At 38.6% G+C, this 27,920-nt stretch overlaps 1 protein-coding gene across 7 annotated transcripts; it reads right to left on the bottom strand.

Moving 5' to 3' along the window:
* Positions 1–466: 466 nt before the first annotated feature.
* Positions 467–24,446, bottom strand: SPDL1 (spindle apparatus coiled-coil protein 1). 7 transcript variants are annotated; one of them, XR_008239521.1, is made up of 15 exons: positions 24,348–24,433; positions 23,231–23,300; positions 22,912–23,064; positions 22,324–22,371; positions 20,280–20,455; positions 17,901–18,077; positions 17,392–17,586; positions 16,932–17,081; positions 16,212–16,310; positions 15,203–15,313; positions 12,306–12,446; positions 10,630–10,739; positions 8,202–8,389; positions 6,618–7,218; positions 1,263–1,342 (listed from the first exon to the last, which is right to left on the bottom strand). XR_008239521.1 is itself a non-coding variant. In XM_052816581.1 (14 exons), exons 4-14 carry the CDS (start codon positions 20,436–20,438, stop codon positions 1,192–1,194), a joined length of 1,827 nt encoding a protein of 608 aa, XP_052672541.1. In that variant the 5' UTR covers positions 20,439–20,455; positions 22,324–22,371; positions 23,231–23,300; positions 24,348–24,446; the 3' UTR covers positions 467–1,191. The 7 variants fall into 7 exon arrangements, 1 of the variants encoding a protein (XP_052672541.1); XM_052816581.1 differs by lacking the exon at positions 22,912–23,064 and having other exon boundaries at positions 467–1,342; positions 6,873–7,218; positions 24,348–24,446; XR_008239518.1 differs by lacking the exon at positions 22,912–23,064 and having other exon boundaries at positions 23,217–23,300; positions 24,348–24,446.
* Between the last annotated feature and the right edge of the window lie 3,474 nt (positions 24,447–27,920).

Below are 27,920 nucleotides of genomic sequence, written 5' to 3'. Positions count from 1 at the left end.
GTTTACTTTTACTGTCTTTTGGCACTGACTAGCAGTATCTGACATGAGCTTGAAGTTGCATCTGTTTAAATACAGAGGCATGTTAGGAGTCTTGGATTCCAAAGTACCAGTGGAAGTTAACGTACAGCGGATCAAGCCATCAAATCTAAAACCCACTGGGTTGTAAGATTCTTCAAGATATTTTTTTCATAATGGATTTAAAAGGAAAAGTCTTAAAGAGCTTTCATCTTAACTACTGAGCCTTACTTAGAAAGTGGCTAACCCATTCACTAGAGGGAGCTAAACTGTAGTAATGAGTCAAATGATGTAATCTTAAACTTCAATACAAATGCTGAAAGAAAAAAAAAACAAACAAACAAATCAATGGAACTAGCTTGTGTTCTCAGAATTATTCTGCAATAAGTGTCATCAGAAAGTTACAGAAAGTTAAGATTTTTCTCCTAAAAACGACACACAGCCCATGCACTAAAATTTCTTAGCTTTTATTGAATGATACTTTTCTCTTTTTAAACAAAACCCTTTCTACAAAATAGCTCACCTCTCAATCAAAAAATGAACAGCTTTAGATAAATGTTTTGTCTCAAATGCAATATAGACTACATTTGAGAAAGGAAAAAAAGAAAGGTTTACTTTATTAGTACAAATACAAGAATTTCTAGAGTTTTAAAATAATACTATCCCACAAAACGCATAAAAAAATTCACATGCACCTTTGCCATCAGGTCAGTCTGAAAGTTGAACAATTATATGTAGGGGAAAAAATGTTAAGAATTCTGAATCCAGGAACTGGAAGAAAGTCAGGAGCACATGACTTGAGTTCTGCATCAACACTGTTAGTCTGCCTTCCTTAGGGTTGACCCCAGTCTTATATAATAAGACTTCTGTAGCAAGTACTTATCTTTCAGAATAGCACTGCGTTTAAAACAAATAATGATTAACACATGTTTAGAGACTTAGCCAAGATTCAAGACAAGGCAGCACTTCAGGTTACATTGCCAGGGAACTTAACAGGTACCCACCAGAAGTTATCAAAAGTGCAACTCTCATTAACGCGATCATACTCTTCATAAAACAAGGCAGATCAATATCTAAGTTAGGAACCTGTACATTTACGCATGACATAAGTTTACTCAGTATTTCCTGCTAAAGCAGGACTCCAAATTGTTCAGGTTCCTTCCAGAAACATAGATTTTATTGCTGAGCACACTGTGTTTCAGACGTTGGCTTAGAAGATACATACAACGTTGTATATTTTTTCTTTTGTGTTTTCTTCTCAGTTGTGATTTTATTTTCTTTCTTATCTTCTTTTTCTGTAGTTTCAAATCTGGATTCAGCTGTTAACCTACAGGCAAGCAACCATTCTAAATACATATTTAGTTAATAAAAAACAGGGCTAAAATAAGAGTTTTAAGCAAAATCAAGAAGCCAACTGGCATACAAGACCATCCATATGGAAAGACAGAGCAAGCAGTGTTTAAGAATGAGACTAAAATAAAGCGTTTTTATATTGGTCCTATTCACATTTCATCACTTAAAATATAGCCTTCCCCCGCACCCTGCCCCCCCCCATCTGCTGAAATGTTTGGTAAACAAGGTTACTGAATGTGTTAACTAGTTGGGATCAGCCTTTAAAAAAAAAAAAGTGACTGTGCCATGCACATAAAGGTGATCAAGTCCACAAAAGCACAACTCCAAGGAAAAGTCCCAGCAACATAATACAAACATGATGAAGTCAAGCATTTTGCTTTAATACCACCAAAGGACTACACTTAAAGCAATATACTAGTTTCCAACCTAGTTCTGCACTACTACTGCCTTAAGATAAAGGCCTGAATATCTGAAAAGTTGTTGTTGGAAAAAAGTTCATTTTCAGGCTCTAAATTACATCATTTGTCCACTGACATGTGCAGTTCTGCTGTGAACGTAAATGGGAATACAACTGCCACATTGCTGTTGAAGAGATAACTTAGAACCAAGATTTTGGCATCTGAGCACAATCAAATGTTTTGATTATTTAGGAATTACTTAATAAATGTGCAAGTGTGTCATTAGAACAAATTAAATAGTGGTATTATTTAGTGATTATTACCAAATCACCCACAACCAGTTGACTGTTACACGATTACTTCCACAGCAAACCAAATTATGGAAAGTGAAGTTCCAAATTAAACATAGCCTTACATACCAACACAAATTCTATACTGATTCATCACCACATCTGTTAAAGCAATTCTCTAGTGACCTTGTGGATTTCTAGTGGTCTCAAGAGCCTCCAGTGAGCAACCCACAACAATCAGCAGCTGCTTTCAATCATGGGTTTCCAAACAAGAATAGCTGCTACCCAGTTGTTAGAGATTAATTTGCAATATAGAGAGATACAGCTGAAGATGAGGACTATGCAAGGAGCTGTAAAAATGAGAATGTTCACATGAGAAACATCACATTGTTTCATAAAAGTAAAAACAACTATTAGAATTTGTTATTTGAAGAGAGAAAAAAAATCATATTTTTATGCTTCAAATGCACACTAAAGTGTTTATGCAAGTCACCATAAAGTAAAACCTGGGCATGCTGGTTGACAGCCGGCTGAATATGAGCCAGCAGTGTGCCCAGGTGGCCAAGAAGGCCAATCACATCCTGGCCTGTATCAGGAACAGTGTGGCCAGCAGGAGCAGGGAGGTGGTTGTTCCCCTGTACTGGGCACTGGTGAGGCCGCACCTCGAGTCCTGTGTTCAGTTTTGGGCCCCTCACTACAGGAAAGACATTGAGGTGCTGGAGCGTGTCCAGAGAAGGGCAACCAAGTTGGTGAGGGGCCTGGAGCACAAGTCTTATGAGGAGCGGCTGAGGGATCTGGGGTTGTTCAGTCTAGAAAAGAGGAGGCTGAGGGGAGACCTTATCGCTCTCTACAACTACCTGAAAGGGGGTTGTAGTGAGGTGGGTGCTGGTCTCTTCTGTCAGGTGTCTGGAGATAGGACAAGAGGAAATGGCCTCAAGTTGAGGCAAGGGAGATTTAGGTTGGATATTAGGAAAAATTTTTTTACTGAGAGGGTTGTCAAACATTGGAATGGGCTGCCCAGGGAAGTGGTTGATTCACCATCCCTGGAGGTATTCAAAAAGCGAGTGGACAGGGTACTCCGGGGCATGGTTAATGGTTGGACTCGATGATCTTGAAGGTCTTTTCCAACCGAAATGATTCTATGATTCTATGAAAGTAAGCTAACTTTGTCAGACTAGAGCTATGTTAATAAATACCTAAAGTAATTTATCAGAGGACTGACACTGACTTATGAAGGTAAAAATGAATGAGCCATTTAATGTCTAAGCTACACTTTTAAGTTAGCTACAGCTTTTATCTGGATCAGCAATAGATTGCCATAATTTGCTTCACTTAGGAAAACCTTAATTTACGGCCATGAGGTATTCGGAAATGCCTGAAGATTCGAATAATTGAGCTTTAATGTGACAATGAACAGACAGTCCGAACAAATAAATTTTTCCTCTTTCATTCTTAGCATCTTACAGTTGGCCTGCAAATGCTTCAGGACTGATTATACTACGGCCTACAAGTTGTTGAACCATCCTTGCATTACCACACTGAATTAAATTTTTTTGAAAAATACACATTTTACTAGTGTGTAATAGATCATGTCTCCAGGCTGCTACATGTAACAAGAAAAAGAATAAATGAATCAGTTCAGTTAACAGATTCCAAAGTTAATGGCTGAGCATCATGTTCTGAAATTGTCTCATGGAGTTCAAAAATCAGCCAGTCCCTTTTTTACTTCTTTTCTACCAACCTTCCTTATAATGAAGGAGTTGCAGAGGCCAAGTGTTATGAACTAACTGCAACCTCCATTCCCCATCTGCCCCTATGCCACTTGGTGAGGAGGAGGTAGAAGTTGGGAATGAAGGAGTAGAGTTGAGCCTGGGAAGAAGGGTTGGGGGGTAGGGGCAAGGTGGTTTTCTTTTTCTCACTGTTCCACTGTTTTTAATTGACGATGAGTTAATCTTCCCCAAGTCAAGCCTGTTTTGCCTATTTGATCCCTCTCTTTATCTCAACCCACAAGCTTTTTCCATCTTATTTTCTGCCCCATCCTGTTGAAGAGGGGCAGTGAGAGCAGCTGGGTGGGCATGTGGCAGCAAGCCAAAGTTAACCCACCACAGCCCTCATACCAAGCCAGCTCACAGACCACCCCTTACCAGCATTGTCACATTTCACGAAGTGTTAGCACAGGGAAATGGATGGATCAGAAGAGACAACAGTTAAACACTTCCACTTAAAAAAAAAAAAAAAAAAAAAAGGCAAGCTTGTGAAACTATGACAAAATTCTATCAAGCTTTGACTTTGTAGACTCCAAAACCAAAATCTAATGGCGGTTCTTTACACCCATTTAAGGAAGATCAACTAGTTCCATCAGATGGAGCTTTACTCCCTGAGGATGAATGCCATGCCTAAAACACCAAAGAGAGTATTAGTTATCCAGATCTCCTGCTGAGCCAAATGGCTATAGGCATTTGAACAAAGTCCAAATGAGGTAGATTTGGTATACATAATCCAACTAAATAATTTAAAAGAGCAAATAAGCTCTTAGGCACACAAGCCCTTCTTTAGATCAAACTAAAACAAACAATCTCAAATCTAAATGCAAACTAAGTTGGGCAGCAAGGGCTGGAATTTGCTGTTTCAGTTTCAGAAGTGAAGAACAGCATTTCAATAAAGTGTATCTTTTTATTGACCAGTTGGCCTAACAAAAGATACCACTACATAAAACCTTTCCATTGCCTGAATTACAATAGTAATTAATAATAATAACTTAAATAGTTAAATCTTTAGTCTCAGCTAGTATGTTCTGAACACTCACATACCATAAATCAGTACCATCACCTAATAAAGTATTCCAATGTTTACTTGCTTTAAACTTTTCTAAGTATACACACATGCGCTGCAGATATGTACACATGCTATTAGTTCAAAGTTACCTAGCTTTACCTTGCTAAATCACATCAGCAAGCAAGACTCTTCAAACAAGGAAGTTTGTCACCCATGTAAGTACATACAGATCACTTCTGACCACTTCTTCTTTGCCTCCTAAGCTAAGATGACAAAGCTTTTCAAACACCATTTTCTAGAAATTAAGTTTGCAGTCCTTTCACAGTTACTATGGCTCTTTTCACTGCCACATTTCATGGACCAATAATGACAAAGCTAGACTAATTATTTCACAAAAGCTACTCCAGTTACAAAAATAACCCCCAATGACCACAATAGCCTTTTCAGCCGGAGAATCACATTTTACTTAGCACAAGGTGAAACACTGACAACTATCCACCATGCACATGCCAATTATTTTTATCTCCTCCAAACTCTCCATTTTCAGGTCCACATTCCTGCTCAAGTTGACAATATTTTTTTGTGCCTTTGCATTTAGCTGTATTCCTACGCAGGGTTTGGCCGCATCCATCACAGAACTGTCCAGAGATTCTTTTAGTGTTTATAAATCCAACCTCTCAAATAATCAGATTTTATCATGACTTCCTATTTCATAAGTCATAACAGATCAGGGTTATGTAAATCCTCAGTGGTATCTTAACAACATTAATTGGGGATTTAGTAGTTCATAAACACAATCAGAAACATGAACAGAACCTTATGCCTGGATTTGCCTTTTACAGGTTCATAGCACCATTGAAAACAACTTAAAAGCTTACATGGAGTTTCGTGGCGGATTTTTAGTTGTTGGGTTGGTGGTTTTTATTTTTTACAATCTACTGATTTATGTTTTGTTCCTTATTTGAACCAACAACAATGGGTGCAAGATTAGAACCCTCCCTCTGAACTATGACTTCATCTTCCTCTTCCACTTTTTCCAGTCACTCTGCTTTCAAACATCAACTTCATAAAATAATTTCCTCTCCTCACCCCCTCTCTGGTAGGTTTACCCCTTCACAGTTCACAAACTGTTTCCAATAAGTTCCTGTTGGAAGACCCCGTATCTTCCTTTCCAAAGAAATATGAGGAAATAAGTTAAACTATTCACATGCAGGTTACATGCTATCTGTTCTCCTTTATGTGTACAGAACACTGTCAAAACACAATACCATCACTAAATTATCCAATCTTTCCTCTCAACTTTCACCACCCACATTTGACCTCCCTGGTCTTTCCTTCTCAGGAACCATCCCTGCATATTTTGACATAGCTACTTCTGTTCTAACTTACTTTACCATCTATCAAAAAGTAACTTAAATTCTAAGTTCAGGGGAAAAACTTGATCATAGTTTAGCAGTTGTGTTTCTAGTTATCATGCATACAGATTATGGAGGTCAGTTGTCTGACAACACAAATAGCATAATTAATTGTCTATTCTTTTGTACAATGCAAGTTCTGTTAACCCAATTCAGGTTAATAATTACTTAATTTAAATAATTTTTAGGCTTTTAGCTAAATCTGAAAGTTGATGAGGGCTGAAATTAGGTATGAAACTGAAGCATGATACCTACTGCCTTTGTTACTTTGGTATGTAACACAGGTGTGTGGCAGCTTTGAAGGGACCAAGAAAACAGTGCTATTTCTGAAGCTAGAGCAAACCGAGTGAGCTGTCATGCTATCTGCCCACCTTAAACATTTTCCAGTAATGGGAAAGTTATTTCAAAGATTGTTACAGTTTCAAGAGTCTTTTTCATTAGTCATCATCTTAGTCTTTCTAAAAGGTATTGAGGGGTTCAACGTAGGCAGTCGGAGCTGAGGAATTACACTGCATGCAACACTGAGGAAATAGATAAAGAAGTGGATAGCATAGTTCATGCAGCGAAAGAAAAGAGATGCAGGTCTGTGCTGATTGCCTTGACCATAGACAGAAGCTGACACTGACCTGGGGGCAGCTGAAGTCAAGGAATTACTTCCACTTCTGCTATACGAAGTAAAGGCATCATGATTCTCATCTTTAGTTTTAACTCTCTTTCTTTCTCTTTCAGGTTCAACTACTTTTTGCATTGCTTGAAGAGCTATATTTATTGGTGGTGCTTCAAGAGCATGTTTTTTTGGAGAAGCATCACTTGGCTCCAAGTTCTTGGAATTCATCTTTGTTTCTCCCTTACTTGGCAATTGAGCAAGTACAGCTTCTTTTACTGAAGTATTTTTGCTGTCTAAGTTTTCAGAAGTAGTGTCCACTGGAATCTTCTCCCTCTTCTTTTTGATTTTGGTGCCTTTAAGTAATTCTAGGAAAAAAAGAATATGCTTTTTTGTACACAAGTGAAGCTGGAGTTAACTTGTCCACCAACATTTTCACATTAAAACTAATAAAGAACATATCACATGACTAAAGACCTTGGAATAATTCTTAACAGACAACTTACATCCCTTAAAGAATGTCCCTTCACATAATCTGTTATCAGCAAGTAAGCATCACAACAGAAGTTCGCTTAAAAAAGAGACAAAAAAAACCCCCAAAGAAACCCCCACAACTTTCTCCCCATCCACTCTACCTTTTTACCAAGGCTTTTAATTAGATGCTCTGAACAACATGAGTATGCTAAATTGTTTTATTTCCATTTTGGAGACCGCTGAGGTAAGCTTCCACAACAAAGATTTTAAAATTAAATCCTTTGGGTATGGACAAGTACCAAAACCAATTTACCCATCTGGTTCCCCATTCATCTTCCTCTACAGGCTACAACTCCCTTGTTTCTGCACATACCCAGGTATATCAGCTGTTTTTCAGGGGGGCCTCTGCTGTCAAAACTTAATCCATACTGACTTGAGCTACTAAACAGTTTTTCCTCTAAATGCTTTGCCCTTATTACAAAGCTCATCAGCTGTCTACATTCAGAAAGCTGATACTTCTCATCAACAGAGAGATATTGCTACTATTATGAAAAACACCTCCTAAGAATTTGTTCCCACCTACTTCACTATGGTTATCTAGCTATACTCCGTAAGGCCTCTAAACACTGTAATTTGTACTCTTCAGCCTTCTGAAATTAGTGTTAGTATACATGTTGAGGTAAGGTTGCTGAGCAAGGTAGGGCTTTACTATTTCAATTCAGCAGTTTTTGGACCAAGTTATCACCAAAAAGGCAGCTATTTAAACATTAGTTTACACCTGGAACTAACCTCATGTCTTCCTGTTTAATGTCATTCAACTTGTGAAGGCTGAGAAGACCAGATTATTCCCCCCCCCGCCCCGAAAAGTAGTATTTACCTTCAGGTTCATATTTCATTTTCAGCTCATCCAGCATAACTCGCAAGTTCATATTCTCGCTCTGACAAGCTTGCAAATGCCTCTCATTTGTGAAGAGTTTCCTTTCAACTTCCAGAACCCTTTGGCTCTCATACAGAGCTTTCATCCTCTGCAAGGATAGTTCATTTTTCAAGGTTTCAGTTTCCTTGCTGGGGTGGGAGAAAAGTTATACAATCACTCAGACTTGGTTTCTTTCCCCCCACCTCCCAGTAAAACAGCAGATAAAGTCAACTAAGCATTCAGTGACTACACATAAAATTTGTATTTATACACTAGTAACAAATGAAAGAGACCTCTTCCAGTACAATATAAGTTTTCACTTCAACTTGACATAGAGCAGTGAGTTTAGTTACCAGAGATGGAATGCTTGTTAAAAACAAAGTGTATGCTGAACAAGGCACACGTGCATCCGTAACTGGTAAGAAACCTTCCCTGACCTACAAATTTGCTATTTCATTGGGGTTTTCTAGCCTATGTATAAATTAATATGGCTATTTCTATAACTGACGATACAAGCTTTACACAAAGGTGTTACTCTAAGCAACCAACACAAAAATAACTATGTTAGTACTCAGTGCATGTCCTTGCCTCTGTTTCAGAGGCCATTAACTTCCACATCATAAGCAATGAATCACCATTCCTCAGCTATCCTAAGGTACTCTGATCATGCCGGTTTCTCATAATAGCAACAGCAATGAGGTGACAGACTTCTCAGGAATTCCTGCAGCAGACCATTTGTGTTGCCTCCTGCTGGCAACACTTTCATCTGACAGCTTAAAAACAGTTCTGAGGCCAAACACTATGAACTTTCTAACTAACAGATATGGAATTCACTAGCCAAAGAACACAACTAAATAGTCCAATAAGGCATTTCAAGTGTTATTATCTGACTCTTTTAGAAGAGAAATAAATTTATACAGCCTATAGACTTTAAGAAGCTTCATACACTCCCCTTACAGGTTAATTTTTAATGATTTTTTTTTAAGTTCTAAATTATCTTGTATCTAGGAGCATTAACAACATTTCTAGGAGAAAGCAACAATATGAAATATTTCTGCTGCTATCTTTTGCAGCAATAAGTAACATGACAAACAAAACAACTCTCAGTCCTATAACAAAGACAGGATGGTTCCACAGCATTAGAAAATGTGACAATGAGCATATTTCCACATACAGTTAATAGAATACATACTGTATTGGGTTTGTGTGGCAAGGTTTTGGTAGCAGGGGGGTTACAGGGGTGGCTTCTGTAAGAAGCTGCTGGAAGCTTCCCCTGTGTCCGACAGAGCCAATACCAGCCAGCTCTAAGACGGACCCGCCGCCAGCCAAGGCCGAGCCAATCAGCAATAGTGGTAATGCCTCTATGATAACATTTTTAAGAAGGAAAAAAAAGTTGTGGGACAGACAGAAATGGCAGCCGGAGAGAAGAGTGAGAACATGCAAGAGAAACAACCCTGCAGACACCAAGGTCAGTGAAGAAGGAGGGGGAGGAGATGCTCCAGGCACCGGAGCAGAGATTCCCCTGCAGTACGTGGGGAAGACCATGGTGAGGCAGGCTGTCCTCCTGCAGCCCAGGGAGGTCCACAGTGGAGCAGATATCCACCTGCAGCCCATGGAGGTCCATGCTGGAGCAGGGGGATGCCCGAAGGAGGCTGTGACCCCATGGGAAATCCACACTGGAGCAGGCTCCTGGCAGGACCTGTGGCCCCGTGGAGAGAGGAACCCACAGAGCAGGTTTTCTGGCAGGACTTGTGACCCCACGGGGGACCCATGCTGGAGCAGTGTGCTCCTGAAGGACTGCAGCCTGTGGAAGGGACCCATGCTGGAGCAGTTTGTGAAGGACTGTCTCCCATGGGAGGGACCCCACACGGGAGCAGGGGAAAGTGCGAGGAGTCCTGCCCCTGAAGAGGATGAAGCGGCAGAGACAACGCATGATGAACTGACCATAAAGCCCATTCTCCATCGCCCTGCGCCGCTGTAGGGGTAGGTAGAGAATCCGTGAGTGAAGCTGTGCCTAGGAAGAAATCAGGGGTGGAGGGAAGGTGTTCTGAGATTTGGTTTTATTTCTCATTACCCTACTCTGGTTGATTGGCAATAAATTAAGTTAATTTTCCCCAAGTTGAGTCTGTTTTGCCTGTGATGGTAATTGGTTGAGTGATCTCTCCTGTCCTTATCTTGACCCACAAGCCCTTTGTTATATTTTCTCTCCCCTGTCCAGCTGAGGTGGGGGGAGTGATAGAACAGCTTTGGTGGGCACCTGACATCCAGCCAGGGTCAACCCACCACACATACAAACAGTAACAAAAAAAAAAAGGAAGAATAAAAGCAAGTAGCTAGAAGATAATCAGACTACAACCAACTTCTAGGCCTCAGACCATTAAGTGCTTACTTTGAGTTGTCAAGTTTCATTTGCAGTAAATCCGCATAGTAACCATCTTCAGACTCTCCTCCTTTTGAGCTACTACTACCTCTGGATTCTTCCATATTCTCATATAAAGTCTGATAAAGAAAAAATGTCAGGTTGTCCTTAGTGACCTTTCAGAAGCACATTAGCTTAGTCCTTAGGTGAAATTTTCCATGCATTTCTATGGAGAAGCCTCATTGTAGAGGCATTTAAACATACAAGAGAGCTCAGTTGCTCTGAGTACTTCCTCATTTGTTACAAATGTCAAATAGCACTGAAACTGACAGTTCTCTCTCATTCATTGAAAGAAAAAAAAAAAAACCAACAAGTTCTCAACTCCAGAAGGTTTTCAAATAGCAATGCAGAACAGTTATCTTAGTTTTACTTGAAAACACAGGATATTTAGTTAACCCAGAAGGAATTTGTTTCAGCCTTTATTTCTAGGATTCAGCAGCTGGACCCCAAAGGAATACAAGCCATATTAATCAGTAGCCAAAATCTCAAAATCAATTACATCTTTTAGATTAGGATGTTGGTTCATAGTAAAGATGCCATAAATGCAGTAAACTTTCTATAAAATACATCAGTAGCATGTGACATTCTGGGTTTTTTGTTCTGTGTTTTTTCTGAACAAGCAACACTCAGATTTAATACTGTCACACAGATCTCATAGGCTTCTGTCAGTCACTGACTACAGGTAGTTTTGATGGTTATTTAAATCAATCATTTAATTTCATGACACTACTTATTTATGGCATAGAGACAAAAATAAATACTGATCAAGCTTATACATGACAAAACTAGTAAAGCAATCAAGCTGTCACAACTGCTTACTAAAATGGGTTAAGCCTAGCTTTATGCCACTTTGGTTAAATGCAGAATAGAGGATGCTATCCTGGAAAGCATAATCCTAATGCACGAGCTAATACACCCAAGTTTACATTCCAAAGCTGTGATAAGAAAAGGCTAAACAAGTCCACAAGTAAGAAACACTACAGTTTTTCACTCTGTGTACACACAAAAAACCAGTGACATTACAATAGTGCATACAGGTGTTCTCATGTATTTCTCACCTCCCCAAAATATTGACAAGTTACTATCAAGTTGCATAAAAGGACTGAAGAAATTGTTTTACAAGGATGATTAAGCAATTCAGTTTTTCTAGAAAAGAGCATGCTTCAACTGCAAAGTTAAGATATATTAAGGAAATAAATATCCAAGCAATCCAATATAGCTTAGACTAAAAAGCAATAAAGCCTAAGTACACACAGGAAAAACGTGAAATGCTTATGTCTTCCAAGAGAAAAAAACAAACCAACCAACCAAAAAACAACAGATGTCATAGCTCAGTGACCTTTGACCAAGTAATTGAATTTAAACACTACAGGCAACTATGAAAAATATGAATGTGCTACACACAGGAACCCAGAAAAGATTGTTTCTCCAAACCGAGGCTTGGGTGGTGTAGAATTGGCTGCTTCTCTCAACTTCACAGGTATATGTTCTCCAGCTATAAAATGGAACTTTGGTCAAGTAAAGCTATGAGTAGCCTTTGGATCCCTTTTCAATCCCGAGCATGGACTTCAGATTGTTTTCATAATTCTTATTATCATGTTTTAGCTTCTGATTATGACTTTTCCACTTAATTACAGACCACATACCTTAAATTTTTCTAGCTGCCTCACTTTCATAAGAAGATCTTCTATCTCACCATTCTTTTGTTCTAACATTGACTGTAAACGTTCCAGCTGCTCAAATTCTGCCTGAGAGCCTTTCATCTGCAGCAGTGTAGCCATTTGCAGCTAGAAGAAAAAAAAAAAAAATCTTTACAACAAATACTGGGTTCAGTGACTGAAAATCTCAGCCTCTTACCCAGAACAGTTAGGGTACTCAAGCCTTGTAATTCTAGTCCTGAATATTAGAAGTGCACTGGATGCTTAAACTCAGTAGGCTTCACAATTATCACCATAGGTTGACACTAAAAGTCTTTAGGACAGCTTAAAACTTACTGAACAGAGTAGTCCTGAGGTGCCATATCTTTCTCTGTATTGACTAAGGAACCTATAAATATACTGTCAAGGACACACACCATATTTCATATTCAAACACTAAACACTAAGTCAGCTAGAACCAAACTACAGTCCAGGCTTGTTTATCAGAGCTAAAATGCATCTATCGAGAACTTCTCACTTGGGAAAAAACACTCTAGTTGATCAACAAGTTTAAAACCTCATTTTTTGCAGTTCTGATTCTGAGGTATAGATAACACTAAGTTTGCCTTCTGTAATATTAATCCAAGAACTTCAGCTGCTTCTACTCCTTCTGTGGAATGCATCCTTTCAAGCAAAGGAAACACCCTTTGTCACTACAAAAGGAGAAGTTTATCAAAGAAAAATCTTGCATTTATAGAAGATTTTTCTGATGCTGTTAACATAATATCATAGTATGACAGCCTTAACACATTAAGTGATACATCAGACATTTAAACAACTGGAGAAACAATATGCAATGCAATAATGGAAAGACTTAACAGGGTGTTAGTGATAACTGTAGCATTTTTACCAGCCTGGTCATTATGGATAAGGTAACACTACAGGACACCTGGAAAAGTCACAGGGAAAGAATCAACTGAAACAAATAAGACTACAGATTAACAGAGAAAGAGAAAGAAGAGCTTTTACCCTACAGAATCTCCTATGTCAAGTAAAGGATATTCATGATTCTGTACACAAACTAGAGCTAAAGAAAGATTCAATCATGTCCTCCTCATAGCTTCTACAGGACATAAGGGAGGCAAAATTTTAACCCCCACTGGCTGACTAAAACTACCCTTACATTTTCCAAGCACATAGACACCTAACCTTTTCCCCCTTCACTTAAAAGCCCACTTGCTAACTGTCAGAATTGCAAACTACAGTTGATCTACATAAAAAACAAAGAACAGAAACATTAAGAAACTGGAAGGGATACTGTGGGCTGTGGAAAATACACCAGACATGGTAAAACTTTCACAGGAATACTGCTTACATTCTGTTCAGGAGTCAGATCTTCAGAAGTCATCAGTAAATACCAATATTGGTATTGGAAAAGATTTTATAGGGACAAATGAGTACAAATTGACATTCCAAGTTAAAACATTAAGTAGTAGAACAGAGTTACCAATTTGCCTCAGTTTTTGGTGAAAATCTTCAGTGTTAGGAATGTTTCTTATACCATTCAATCAGTATGACTGACTTAACCTCACATTACAAGGGGAAAATTTCTGAAGAAACTGATCCTATTCAATTGTTTTACTCACTCAAATCTTTAGCTCTCAAGGTCAGATTTCAGTAAAAGAGCATTCCTTTGCTGCATTAGTAGTTCTTTTCTTGTCCTTTAAGAATGTTGTTTCAATTACTATCAACCTACCTCTCCACAAAAGCTAGGTAACAGAAACCTGTATCTTCAGCATTACTAATTATCATCACTCTTGATGTTTAAGCACTTTCGTCAAACTGCACAATCAAGAATTTGATCAAAATGAAAGGATCCACTCTTGTGTTGGAAAATCAGAAGACCAACATGAAAACAGTTGGCAGTTTTGCAGCATCCCCTTTACATTACCTTGTAAATCAGCTTCTGCTAAATACTTCTCAACAGTATTAACCAACAAGCTCCCATCCTATAGCACTGTAGTCTAAATTAAATAGTTATGACAAAAGTTATCATACAATGGTTTGGGTTGGAAGGCACCTTTAAAGATCATCCAGTTCCAACCCCCCTGCCATGAGCAGGGACACCTTCCACTAGACCAGTTTGCTCAAAGTCCCATCCAACCTGGCCTGCAACACTGCCAGGGATGGGGCATCCACAACCTCTCTGGGCAACCTGTTCCAGTGCCTCACCACCCTCACAGTAAAGAACTGCCTTACATCTAATCTAAATTTACTCTCTTGCAATTTAATGCCATTACTCCTTGTCCTATCACTACAAGCCCTTGTAAGAAGTCTCTCTCTGGCTGTCTTGTAGACCCCCTTTAGGTACTTAGGACTTATTCTTTCACTAAAGATACGGAAAAGCAAGCAAAATATGGACAAAGGTAAAAACATGAAAGCAACCCAGAAGAGAAGAAAAACCAGTGTGATCACAGGACAGAGTACTGCCCTTTTCTTTACATTCAATCCTGACAACCACAGTTAATACACAAATAAATGATTCACATAGTATGAGAATTAAATAAGAAAAGACAAAGCAATTGTCAGGACAAACTGAATACTAGTTCGACCAACAGGAGTTGTGTTTTACTTTTATCCATTTAACAACTACTGCCGACGTAAGCAAATGTAGTGCCTTCAGTATAACTTGTAGTTCTAGGATAAAGTAGTAGCACTAGAAAAATGCTGATGTACCGTATAAGTCAAATAACATAATGACATCTCACTTGTTTTTTCTCCCATTCCCCACCCCCCCAGACTACTGTATCATATTTTAAAGATAATCAAACTCCCTAGCCTGTGTACTAAAGCATTGCCTTATCAGACCCCAAGGAAACCCTGGAGTATTACAGTAATGGTCATACCTTCATTCTTTGCAATTGTTCTCTAGTGAATGCATGCTGTTTTTGTAGTGACTGATATTTTATTTTCACACTGATCAGCTGTCGTTCCATTTCTGCCCTACGGTCCTCCACCTACAGAACATTGTTAACAATTATTACTATGAAAATTAAAACGCTTGTTGTCAATTGGATGATGAGTTTTACAAGGAGAAGTTGCCTAGCAATTGATGTTGCTTCTGCAAATACTGCTTTTCCAGCAACAGTACTTGAAAATACACACTATTGTCATTACCTCTGGGATAAAAGCGAGTAGACAGTGCTGTAGCAGCCAAAGCCCAATCAGTAAAGTGCAACAGATTTTTCTTTTTTTCTTTTGATATCAAAATAAAGTAATATTTCATATGCTTCAGTGTTGCTATAGAATAGTTTTGTCCATTTGCATCAGAACAAATATTAAAAAAAAAAAAAAAACCCACAAAAAAACCCCAACTGTGTACCAATGTAACCCATTCCCCGGGCATTGTCAGAAAACAAAATAACTTCCTATGCATTTAACAGCCGCTGAACTCTTACTCAAAAAGTAATTCAAAAACCCTCCCAAATGCTCAAACATCCAGCCATTTTCAGCACATTTTCAAAAGACAGCTTTTATCAGCATCTTTTAACATTTCACATGCTATCTTCTGCATTAAAGAAGGCTTACCAGCTGACCAAAACTACTTAGAGCTAAGAGCTGCAGACAGAACTGTAATGAACTCTCAGTCCCATCTTCTATCTTGATAGCCAGGTAACTTTAAGTGATTGCATTAAGTTCACTAACTCCTCAACTTCAGAGTGTGCATAATGTTAGTTTTCCATAGGTCAGTTCCTAGACAGTTCAACACTGAAGTAGTATTTGAGGAATAGAGATTAATGGTGGCCAGATCAGGTGCAGATACCCTAATATTTTCCATGCAATATAAGAAATAAAACTTAGGAAATATTTCTTCTCTCCTCTGTATATTCTCAGGTATCTGTGGCATAATTGTACCTCAGCAAAGAGAGAATTGCCTTTACTTGTAGGGTCCAAAGATTGTTGCACTGCATGATCCAGCTGAACCTGAAGCTCCTGATTAGCTTCACGAGCTTTCTAGATTAAAGCAAAGAGGATATTAGTCACTTAAGCATCTGATGTACTGCATATATGAATTTAATCAGGTAGTTTTACCTCCTTCATTTCCTATGCCTTTAGCGCAGATTATATTGTACTGCAGTATTTAACGGCGCATACAGTTCTAGTCAGTAAGAGACAATTTTGTTCACTAAAAGGCTTAATATCGTACTTATTCTTCAGGACAAGAGCACAACTAAAACCTTTAAAGGAAAACCTTTATGTTTATCAACTGGATTAATGGTATTGAAACTATTAGCCTTGCTGTGTTATTTAGTCACAAATCTTCTACTCCCCAGTACAAAATTTTCCAAGGCATTCAGCAGGAACTTGAAATAAAAGTGATAATTATATCAGTGACCTGTGAGAAGGTCCTGTTAAGAGGCAGAATACTGCAGTGCAAAGGATCTCCATACACAGCCTTCCACAAAAGAATGCCCATATAGAGAGTATTTAGCATTTGTCCCCTTCTGCCTTATCTTTTTCCCGTCCCTCATCAGAACTTCTCTCAAAACTCCTCATATTTCACTGAAAAGCTAGTACCACAACTTGTGGAATTCAGGGCTTATCTACCACTGTTGAATAAAATTAAGAGAATACCTCTAACGCATTAGAGTAAGAAACAACTTCTTTTTCCCTCTCTTCTTTTTCTCCCTGTAGACGCTCCAGCTGATTACGTAAATTACTGTTTATGAGTTCTAGTTGTTCTTTACTGTACTGCAGTTCATTCAGCTTTTCTTCAACATTGGCCTAAACAACAACAACAAAAAAAATCAAGTATAAAATAAGCAGTTTTTAAAACAATTTGAAGAAAAGCAGGCCCAAGTGAACCAGATTTGTTAGTAGTAATTACTTCTAATACAAAATATTATCTTGAAGAAGAGGTCGTATTAAAGTCTAGTTATTAAGGCTATTATTTTTTTCTGTGCATATTGTCTTAATATTAAGCCAATCATAAGGTAGCAATGCACACAAAGCATCTAAAAATGAAATGAGCAAAAGCACAGAACTTTATCTTCAACTAGTCTACATTGCTGATAATTAAGTACTAGTCACACACCTTCACACTTTCTAGTTCAGTGAGTTCTATCTGAAGATTGAGCATTTCTGAAGACATGGTCTCATGTACACGTTCAGACATCATATGTAGTTCTTCTGATTTGGCAGCAATTATTTCCTTCTGATGATCCACTTTGTGTCTTAATTGTTTTTCTGAGAGTCGGGTTTCATCTAGTTCTGCTTTTAGGTTCTCCAACTTAAAGACAGTTGAGAAGTAAATAGTACCATTTTATAACAAATTCTTGAAGAGAACAATACTTTTGACTGTTCTAATTACAGAAAATGCCTTAGAAATACAACTTAAAAGTAAACTTTTAAAAATAAGCTTTGAAATTTAATATAATTCACAATCTAACTACGCAGGTGTTTCTTAAAAACCAACCAAACAAGCTCCTACACATTGTAACTATTTACGAGATTTGTTCTGGTAGCAAGTGTGCAATTAGGAGTTAAATACATACTCTTTAAAATGCTATTAGCAACATTTTAGCTGTATATTAGTTGCCAAACCTTGTTTTTAAGGTCACTGATTTCTTGTCCATAGACTCTGGCAAGCTGTTCTTTCTGTTTATCCAGTTGCATGTTTTGCTGTTGCTTAAGGGAATCACATTCAAAACTCAAGCTTTCCAACATTCGATTCTTGAGTTCAATTTCTCTCTGAAGGGAGTATTTCTCTTGTTCAAATTTCTGGAAAAAACAACATACTAATAAATCTAGATGTAATATTCATAAGTGTTTGGGGAACAATGTACTAAATATAGGCTCAGAACCAAGACACTAAATGCCTAAAACTTGAAGCTCATTCAACACTTTGTTGAAGCCTCAATTAGGGAATTGACATACCCATGTTTTGAAAAACAAATAAATAAAAATCCCCAAACTGTTCTGAAATGTTATGACTTATTTGATTATGTAATATCCTCTTCTTCGTGGAAGCTGTATATTGCTTTGCAGCCAACATGAAGGGTGTGGGCATCTTTTCTGCAAGTGTAACAAAAATTTAGTGAGAGCTTACATGTCCTTTCTACCACAATGGAACCCGATTACGTTAAAAAAATGTTACAGTCCATCAAGTATTCCCCTACTGCAGAACAGCTGGGTTCAATGTTTGGTAAAGACATCTAAATTGTCTACTGTTTTGTAATAAATCCCATGAACCCTTCCAGACTGAAGAATTACTTCTTAATCACCTTCCCTCTACGCCTGACTCTATATATTTGCTAATTATAAAAGGCAGCTTCATTTTACACTTCCGTTCAGCTAGCAATTAAGGAGAAGAAAAACAATTAAAAAAAAAACAGGAGAGTCCTGAAAGCAGAAAAAGTAAATAGCAAAACCAAACCAGTCTAAAGATGCAGGATTTTCTTTTTTTTTTTTCTTCCCCCTCAATAACATAACTCTTAAAACACAAACCAGAATTTAAAAAAGGAACATAAAACTAAAAGCTGTCAGGTATGAAATTGACCTCTATGGCCTACACACCAGCTTATCAAGGACAGTCTCAGCTCTCAAATATACAGGACAAGAATTGTAACTCAAAGATAAAGACAGTGCACGGAAAATGTTTGTGAATGCACTGCTGGCCAGACCCAAGAAAGGCAAAAATCTAGCATGATATGTCTACACAGACTTTTACAGAAGCATACAGAGATTTTTCTGAAAGACTTCTGTGCCTACTGTTAAAACTTACACTTGTGTTCACAGTAATTGCTTTGGCTCTCGGATTCCAAAGAAGAGAACCACAGATTCAAAAACTCAGAAGAATCTGTTGGATAACCAGTTCCCACACAAGATGTTATTCTACTGTATGAATGCACACAACTCCTTCTCTCTGCCCCTGGAAACTAAGTCACTATTGATCTGGGTCACACAAGCTTAGTTCATAACTTTGCTCCAGCCTATAACATAAGATTACAACCTATGGATGCAGCTTCACAACACAGTAACTACCATGTCAGGTTGTCTGCCAAAAAGGATGATCCTGCTCTGCTTTCCTTATCACTTGTGCTTTCTAGCTGCCTCTCTTGCACTAAGCTTACTACCAGCAAACTGATCAAAATAAGTTACTAGGATTCATTCAGAGTAGCAGGGTGTTACAACTCTCCAGCTGGTAAAAAAAACCAAAACAACCCCACAAACAAAACCCCCCAGAACTACAATAAAGCCATAAACATTTCAACCCTATCACAAGAGAAGGGATGGATGCACAGCCAGAAACAGACTAAACGAAGACAAATAGTATATCTGAAGCACAGGCTGACTGAAAACAAACAAACATGAAAATTAAAGTGTTTATGAAAAGTGGAAGATTTTCCTGACTGGAATTTTCTTGTGTGATTCCTAAAAAAACTGGTTGATTAAACAATACCTCTGTATTTCAACACTACACTACTCTCTTTCCTGAGCTGTAAAGAACTACTACTAAATTCAGAATCCCTTGGTATTTAGAAAATTTGAAACCTTCACTACAGAAGAAATCAATTTTACTGTCCTGCTGCTAGCATTCTTTTTACAGATTTAAGTGATACAAAGCTTGCAGAGACAGCATAACATGAATGAATTGCTAAACATAGCCAAAACACATGCTCTAAAGCATGTTTACTTTAGCACCTAGTATTCATTTTACATTAAAGGCAATTAATCCTACATGGTACTGAACACTTGATGCATAATTAGCTATGAAACCCTGTCCCATTTAGATAAAATCATGCTCAGTATCTTAGAGCAGAGATAAAAAGCCCCCTCTACAAATACTTAAACTAAAAGTGTTTATTAAAATTTATCTAGACTCTAAAAGGCATTAAAAAACCTGTGACATTCAGAAATAGTTAAAATAAAACAAAGTTCTTGACTGCCTTTTTTTTTTTTACTCAAAGTTTAAAACATTACCTCAGTTTTCTCAGTCAATTCACGGCGTGTTTGATCCAACTGATTTTGAACTTCACTTTGGGATTCCAATAAATGCAACCCATATTGTGCTGCCTTTCTTCGCTCATTCTCTGCTTCCTTGAGTTGGTGTCTAAGACTTAAAATGGTCTCTGTCTCCATTTTTCTTCCTTTTGTTACTTCAACATTGCAAATACAAAATGATTAAAAAAAATATTGCAGTAAGTTACACTAGTTAATCTGAAAAAAGTTATTGAATTTCTTTTCTTAAACAGAATACAAGGATATATTTTTGCATTAATACAAGACACAAAAAAGATAGCTCACGAACAAACAGTCCTGTAAACAGTAAAATAATAGCTCTTTTTCCATAAATTTGGTTAACATCTTATTTCTGACTACGTCTTAAGTAATAGCATGCAGCAAAACAACTACTGTGTACCCAGTCTGGTTTCCTAGCACACTAGAACCAGACTTAATCTAGTATATAGCTATCTTGCCATATATGAGAGAAGGCTAGGAAATAACCTTGTAAAAACACTTTTATGCATATGGCTGACAACACTTTCTGTGGTATTATAAATAAAGCCACACTACATATAGCATTACTTTTGTACACAAATAACAAGATTCATGTAGACAGCTGTATTAGCAGGATAGTTTACTCCTAATAACATTGTGTGGAATATGGAAACAGATAGAGGTAATGAAGGAAAGAGTCAAAAATAGAAACCCAGTTAAAATACATGGAATTTTAACACAGAGATTTTTATTTATTTAAGTGCTTAATGGAATCTTTCATGACTGTTTTCCACTTTAAACTTTAGTCACTGCAGGTAACCTATTTGTTAATAACCATTCCCTTGTGACATGTTTTCGAAAACTCATCCATTTCTATCTTCATATCATAACAGAAGACACAAAGGTGAATTTTGCAAAATGTTAGTCAAAATAAACCCAAACAAACAAAACATTTAAAAAAAATAAAAATCAAGTCAAACTAACACCATAAGCTTATATAACTGCTTGCTCCCAAATCTACTAAATCAGCACACTGCAAAAATACCCTATTAAGACAAAAATTGCTAAGCAACTCAGGCTTCTCAACAACAGAAGCCAAGAGTTCTCTCAGAAAGTATGCAGGAACAATGATATACAAATACAAAAAACCCCTGTGTAGTTGATTTTTCAAAGCCACGGTTCATAATTTTTATGTAGTTTCAAGATTAAAGTAATTCTTCATTGAAGGTCCCGTTCTGTGCTTTTTCTTTTTATATGAACAATTTAGTTGCCATTTATTACTGGCACATATATTATCCTGGCACATATATTATCCTTACGAATGTTAGCAAGATGCTGGTCTTCAGAGCAAATTTCACAGCTCAACACAGGAGAGTAATTTTAAGAGTCATTATTATAATGTAATGCCTTCACTTTTTTTTTTTCCTAACTTTTATTCAACATGGGTAACTCCACTAGGAGTTACCCAGCTTCCTATAAAAGAAAAAAATAATTTTAACATGCAAAAGTACATCATGCCAAAACTGTAATAATTCCTTTCAGAGATACAAGATAGAAATTATCAAATTCTGTTTTTCACATTTTCCATCACTTGTTGTTATTCAAGTTTAACACATACAGACAGACTTCAGCCAGCCAGGCTCTGAAACCAGTTTTTCACATCTAACCATTGCAATGCCTGAAATACTAGTTTTGCACACTTATGCTAAAATAACCCAGTGAAAGACAGGAATTTTACATACCTGTAACTAAAAATCAACAATATTATTACTGGGGCAAGGACACGTACACTGTGTACAATTTAATAATGAAATGTTTAACACAAGATGTAGCAATTAAAGCGTACAGGCAACCACTCCTAGCATGCGTTTGCATTGGTAAAGGCAATGAATTAACCCTTATTAACTTCATAAACAGAATTTTTAAAAAACCCTTTATTTTCTGATCAAAGAACAGTATAGAGGCAACATAGCAATTTGATTCTCCTAGCTTACTAAATTAAATTTGAGTAACATTTTTAACTCACCTTCAGAAGTCCATTTAAGTCTTTCATGACCTTATTCTCGTACTTCACCTTTAAAAGAAAAGAAAAAAAACCACGGAAAAAACCCCAAAACCAAACCACACAACAGTTGTCTAGTCCGGATGAGTATAAGCTGCCATTATAGCACAGTCCTTCATAGCAGTCCTTTTCTAAAAAGGCTTAACGCCTGTGGCTGTCTCATGAAAACGCAGATCACAAGCTAAAACCCCATAGAAATGCAAATCTTATTCAAACCTCTGTTGAGGCAGCTGTCAGATAATTTAGAAACAGCCAGATCAGGCAATGTTGCCAAAGGATAGATGCTCTGCAATTGGCCTCTGGGGCAAGTAAACAGGCTACACCCAGGGTCACCTTCTTCTAGCACACTTATAATTTTTAAGGGTTGTGCGGGGAGTTTTGCCTTGCTCCCTCCTACTTCTTCAATCTCTTTTGCATGCTCTCCTCCAGTTTCACATACAAGATCTTTGAGCTCTTAATAAATCATTTACTGGATAATATAAGAAAGATCTTAGGCTTTTCTTTAATTTTATAGTTGAAGTATGGAGGAAAAGAAATAGTTTTCCTATTCACATGTTCCTTGCTGACTATTGCAGAAAAGAGCAAGTACGCCTTTCAGAGCACAAACATCCTCAACTTTTCATTGTCAATCTTGGATGAAGTTAACCAGACAAGTCCAGGTAGCTTTGTTCATAAATCTGTATTGTTATATAGGGAAGTAATTGCCTGCAATTAAATATTATACATGAGGTTAAGTAAACTACCCTGAAAATAATGTTTTAAGATAAATTAAATAGGTAGTAAGGTGAACAGGTAGGAGGGGAGATAACAGAAATCAGTCTCCATTTATTCTACCAAGAGTTACAAGAGTTACCCACTTTTGGCTAATTACCTTCAAACATTTTATGATGGATTCTGTACCGAGGGCTCCAGACCTTAATTATTCAACCGTTTCAGTACTCCTTGAAAAAGATAACAGGGTAGGAGATAAAAAGGCACTGTCCTGGCATGCAAACTTTCTTCTCCCACTGTATAACTGTTCTTCTATTTAAACTGGTATTCCCAAGGGTCACATGTAACAGCCGTCTACATTCTGATCTATTCGGAAGTACCTATGCAGTTTTCTGATCACTAACATAATTAGCAACATAGATCCTCTCCCTTAAGCCAGGTATTCCCCTTACAATTCAATTCAGTTACTTAAACAAGTCTCTTTCTTTACCCTCCAAGTGGCACACTCCAGCCTGAATATTTTCAGGGCTAATCATATTCACCCAAGAATGTGTTTTGTGCAAGAAGTATTAAAAAAAAAAAAAGTCAAACTACAGGCTGATCTTTCAGTCACTACGAAGTACTCGGCAAGCCAGCAACTGGCTCCGCTAGCACTTCGCTTCACCAGCGCGGTGCCATGTGGTACCTGTTCTTTACCTCGGGGCAGGACGTTACCCTTCTGTAGTGCGGGCCGCTCCTTCCATCGTGTTCTCCGCCTACTGCTCGCACACCTTCCTGACCCACTGCAAACCAACACCGGCCAGCGACCGGCCCCAGCGCCGGGCTCTTCACGGGACTCTCCTCAACACCTTCGGCACTCGCAGAGGCCAGGACCGACAGGCGGGTTTGTTTCCCGCAGGACACCGCCCCCCCCCCCCCCCTTATTGTATATAACCCTAACGGGCAAACAGGGCCGAGAGGGAGAGGGCTCCCTCCCTACTTCACTCGACGCAGCATCTCCGGGGGCCGTAGGAAAGAAAACAGCCTTTCCCGCTTAAAGCGACAGGGGAAGGCGCTGGCAGGGCAAGGGCCCGAAGGCCACACAGTCCCAGACGCTGCAGCACGAAAGGAGGGGAGGGAGACAGGAGCTCTCCTCCACCCTCCCCGACCCCTCGGCCCCACGGCCCCACCGCCTGACAGCGCCCTTCTGCGGACAAGGAGCAAAGAGGCAGCAACAGCTCCACAGAGAGGAAAGCCCCCCGCGCAGCTCGCTCCCCCACACCCCCTCAGCGCGCTACCTCGCCTCAGCGGCCGCCCCACACCGGCGCCGCTCCCGCAGTTCAAACTCGCCCCCGCGGCGCCGCCCCAACTCTCGCGAGAACTGCCACCGCCCGCCGCCTTCTTCTTCTTCTTCTTCTTCTTCTTCTTCTTCTTCTTCTTCTTCTTCTTCTTCTTCTTCTTCCTCCTCCTCCTCCTCCTCCTCCTCCTCCTCCTCCCCACCGCCCGCCTCCTTCTTCTTCTTCTTCCTCCTCCTCCTCCCCACCGCCCGCGCCTTTTCCGCTCATCTCCACTTCGTCGCGCGCGTGCGCGCTGCCGTCAGCCCGCGGAGTAGAACAGCGCATGCGCCTAGGCGCGGGTGTCCCACCCAGGCGGGAAGCCGCCTGTGAGGAGAAGAGTGAGAGAAGGGAGTCTTGCTCCTCCCGTATGTCTTAAAGAACGGTTGCTCCTTTAAGACCGGTATGGTACGGAGTAGGTATGCAGGTGGTGCCAGCGTGGAAGGGTGTTTGCGCAGAGACTACGGGAAATTCTCTGAAAAGAAAGGGAAGGCAATAAAGTTAGCAGCTCAGCTCTAGTTCTTCGGCCGTACCTCGCCAGAACATAGGAGACTGGCGGTGTGACGGATATGCTTGGCTCCAGAGCCACAGGCAATGCCACCTCCCTCAGAGAAAGCGCACAGAGTAAGTGATGAGAGTCAAAGGGTACAGAGTGCTGCGCATTATCTAGGAAACCTGCAAAGTAGAGGGGCAGTCAGCTCCTCCCACGCAGTATTCTACAGGGCAGTTTTTGGTTTTGACAGGAGAATGCCATAAGTGTCGGGTTTATCCCACTACCCGCTTTCCTCATCAAGAAAATCCCCTTCCTCAGCAGACTGCTGAGGCTGCCTGCCCCCGAGGAAATGTCACTGTCTTATTCAACCAAACCTTTCCTTTGATTCTATGGTGCTTACTGTCCAAACTTCAAGAGCTACACAGCAAGTTATAGTGCTTGTAGCATAGCTGTCAACTTATAACTTCCTATTTTTCTCCTTTGCTTGCTTTAGTTTATAGTCATCTTCACTTCCTGCACCAGGGAGGAGTCCTAGGGAGGGATTTCATAGTGTTAGATTGTCCAGAATTCATAGATTTCCTAAGCCAGTGAAGATCTGAATAATATCTGCAAAGAAGAGCAAAATTCATCAGCTGGAGCATTTCATCATGCAATTCTGATGGTTATCTGAGTCCAAGCACAGTTGTCTATGTAGCATTTTCTCTGCCCCAAAAGAAAACCCAAGTAATTTTTACATTTTAAGCTGTGGTTATATTTTTAATCTGTTCTGCAAGATTCACATATTTTTGCACTTTCTCTAACCACATCAGTGAGAATGGAAGGTTTATTCTCATATTTAATGTGACATACCTAACAAAAGCCACTGCATAGAAACATACGAAAGCAAATTCTGCCTTTAAAGAAACATGCTTCAAGTAATGCAAGGTTAAATTCAAGCAACAGGCTGTAAGTAGATGCAAGGATAGCAATCCTATTTGGAGTAACCAGGACAGAAATAGATGTCTTAAGATAAAAGGGGCTTGGAAAATAAGCACATAATTTAAAATTCTACAGAGAAAGCCAATAAACGTACTACTACTACTTCTGTCAAAACTATACTACTTCTACTCTTCTATCAAAACGTGAGTCTAGCTTTTGTCAATGGAAATGGGATTAAAAATTAAATACAGAATGGTCTAGACAGGCAAGAATGCCAAGTTGATTAAAACAGGGACAGGAAGCAAGAGAATCCTGTTCTAATCCTGATTCTGCTGCATTCACTGTGTTGATTAACCACTCCAAATACCCACAGCTAAACCCCCTTGTTTTAAAACAAGGATAACAATGACTTAATTAACAAATCCATAATTCTCCTGACAGTTATATGAGTAGATCTTGGAAAAATATAAAATACATTGTAAGCGTTAAGTATTAACGTGATTACTCCACCAGATCAGTTATCTGCCATAGCATGCTAAATCATAAAAGTTAAAATAGCTGCTGCTTCCCCTCCACCTTCAGTCCCACAGTCATGTATAACAGCTGATGTTTAATACATGAAATAAATGAGCAAACTCCATAATATTGTCCTCAGCTTAAAAGTTCCATTTATGCCTTTAAAACAGATAGGCTCTTGGATACAAAGTAACCAATTCATTATTTAAAACATGCCATTATCTTCAGAATGGCTCTCTTTTCCTTACTGAATTGGCACTCACTAGGATACTGTTCTACAGATCACATCTACTTCTTGTGAATACAAAATAGATGCATCAGTTGCTAATAACTTATTAGCAATACAGATTTGTCAAGTGGAGTGATCATCTTGTCAGAATGCTACAAGATCAGTCACGGGTGTTATAATATCTAATAGTTACATAATACCACTATTTACAGTTTGGCTATCTACCAGGATTCCTTGAGTTATACTTAGCTTTGAAGCTAGATTTTACTTTAAGAGGTTGTAGAAGAACACAGAATGACATGGTCATTAAGTCCATTGTTTGTAGTAAATTTGGCTTTATGGAGACAAATACTTTTGTCCCACTTAGCTATGAGAAGACTCTCACTTTTCATGTTTCTTTTCAGCTTTGGTTGTATTTAGTCCCTAGCTTGCCACTGTAACCATATATTTTCTCTTAGAAACATTTCTCCTGCCTATGACCTCAATAACAGCTATTTTCCTATAAAGATTCTACAAATCCAGTAGTTACTGAAGCATAAACATTTCCTAAGCGTGTAGTTTTTACACTTTTGTTTATTGACATTTTAGATCACTAAACTCAATTAAATCTGTGCACTGCTGACCCTGTATAAAATGTAAATTCATGTTTTGTAAGTCTTATCTATGCTAGCAGGCAAGAATTCCATATAAGTAATGGAGTAATTACAGAAAGTAGATGTGCTGGGTTTTTCTTCCCCTGAAGAGGAGGCTTGTTGCCTTTATCTGCATAAAAACAAATGACGTTAAAAAGCCCTCTTAGTCTCTCTCTGCTAATTGCTCAGTGTAACACATGAACTGACAAATGTTTTACTAACTGTGCTTAAGATCCCAAATGCTATAGGAAGCAAGTAATAGCAGCCTATTGAGAAACAAGTAATTTTGGAACAACAGATCGAGGGTTCATTATAACAAAAATTTGTTGGAGCATTAGGGGGGGGTTTGTTGCTGTTTGGTTGGTGGGTTTTTTTTTTCTTACATGGTCTCGCTCTTCATTATTTAAGAACACTTATTTTTGCACAATTTAAAGCTATGTTACTTTATTTGCCAGTGCAACTTCCTAAAAGCCCAGGTTTAACTCCTTCCACATTTTTCAGTTGGTAAACATCAAACTGTTCTGCTTTTTTTGAGATGAGACACTTTCACTTTCAATTCAATAGAATTCACAAGTCTGTATGTTTTAATTTATTCCTGTGAATTCGAAGAGCAGTAATACTAATACCTAAGTTGTTTTGCAAGGAACTCAAGTAGCTCAATAATTACAGCAACAGGTTGAGAGCCAGTAACATACTGTTTCTAATCCTCTCTAAACTATTAGTGACTGACCTCATTGAAATCACTTCAT

The sequence above is a fragment of the Harpia harpyja genome, chromosome 20 (genome assembly GCF_026419915.1).
Source record: "Harpia harpyja isolate bHarHar1 chromosome 20, bHarHar1 primary haplotype, whole genome shotgun sequence".
In the NCBI taxonomy this organism is placed as follows: domain Eukaryota; kingdom Metazoa; phylum Chordata; class Aves; order Accipitriformes; family Accipitridae; genus Harpia; species Harpia harpyja.
Note: the sequence above shows the minus strand (reverse complement) of the source record. Positions and strands in the feature narration are given on the sequence as shown.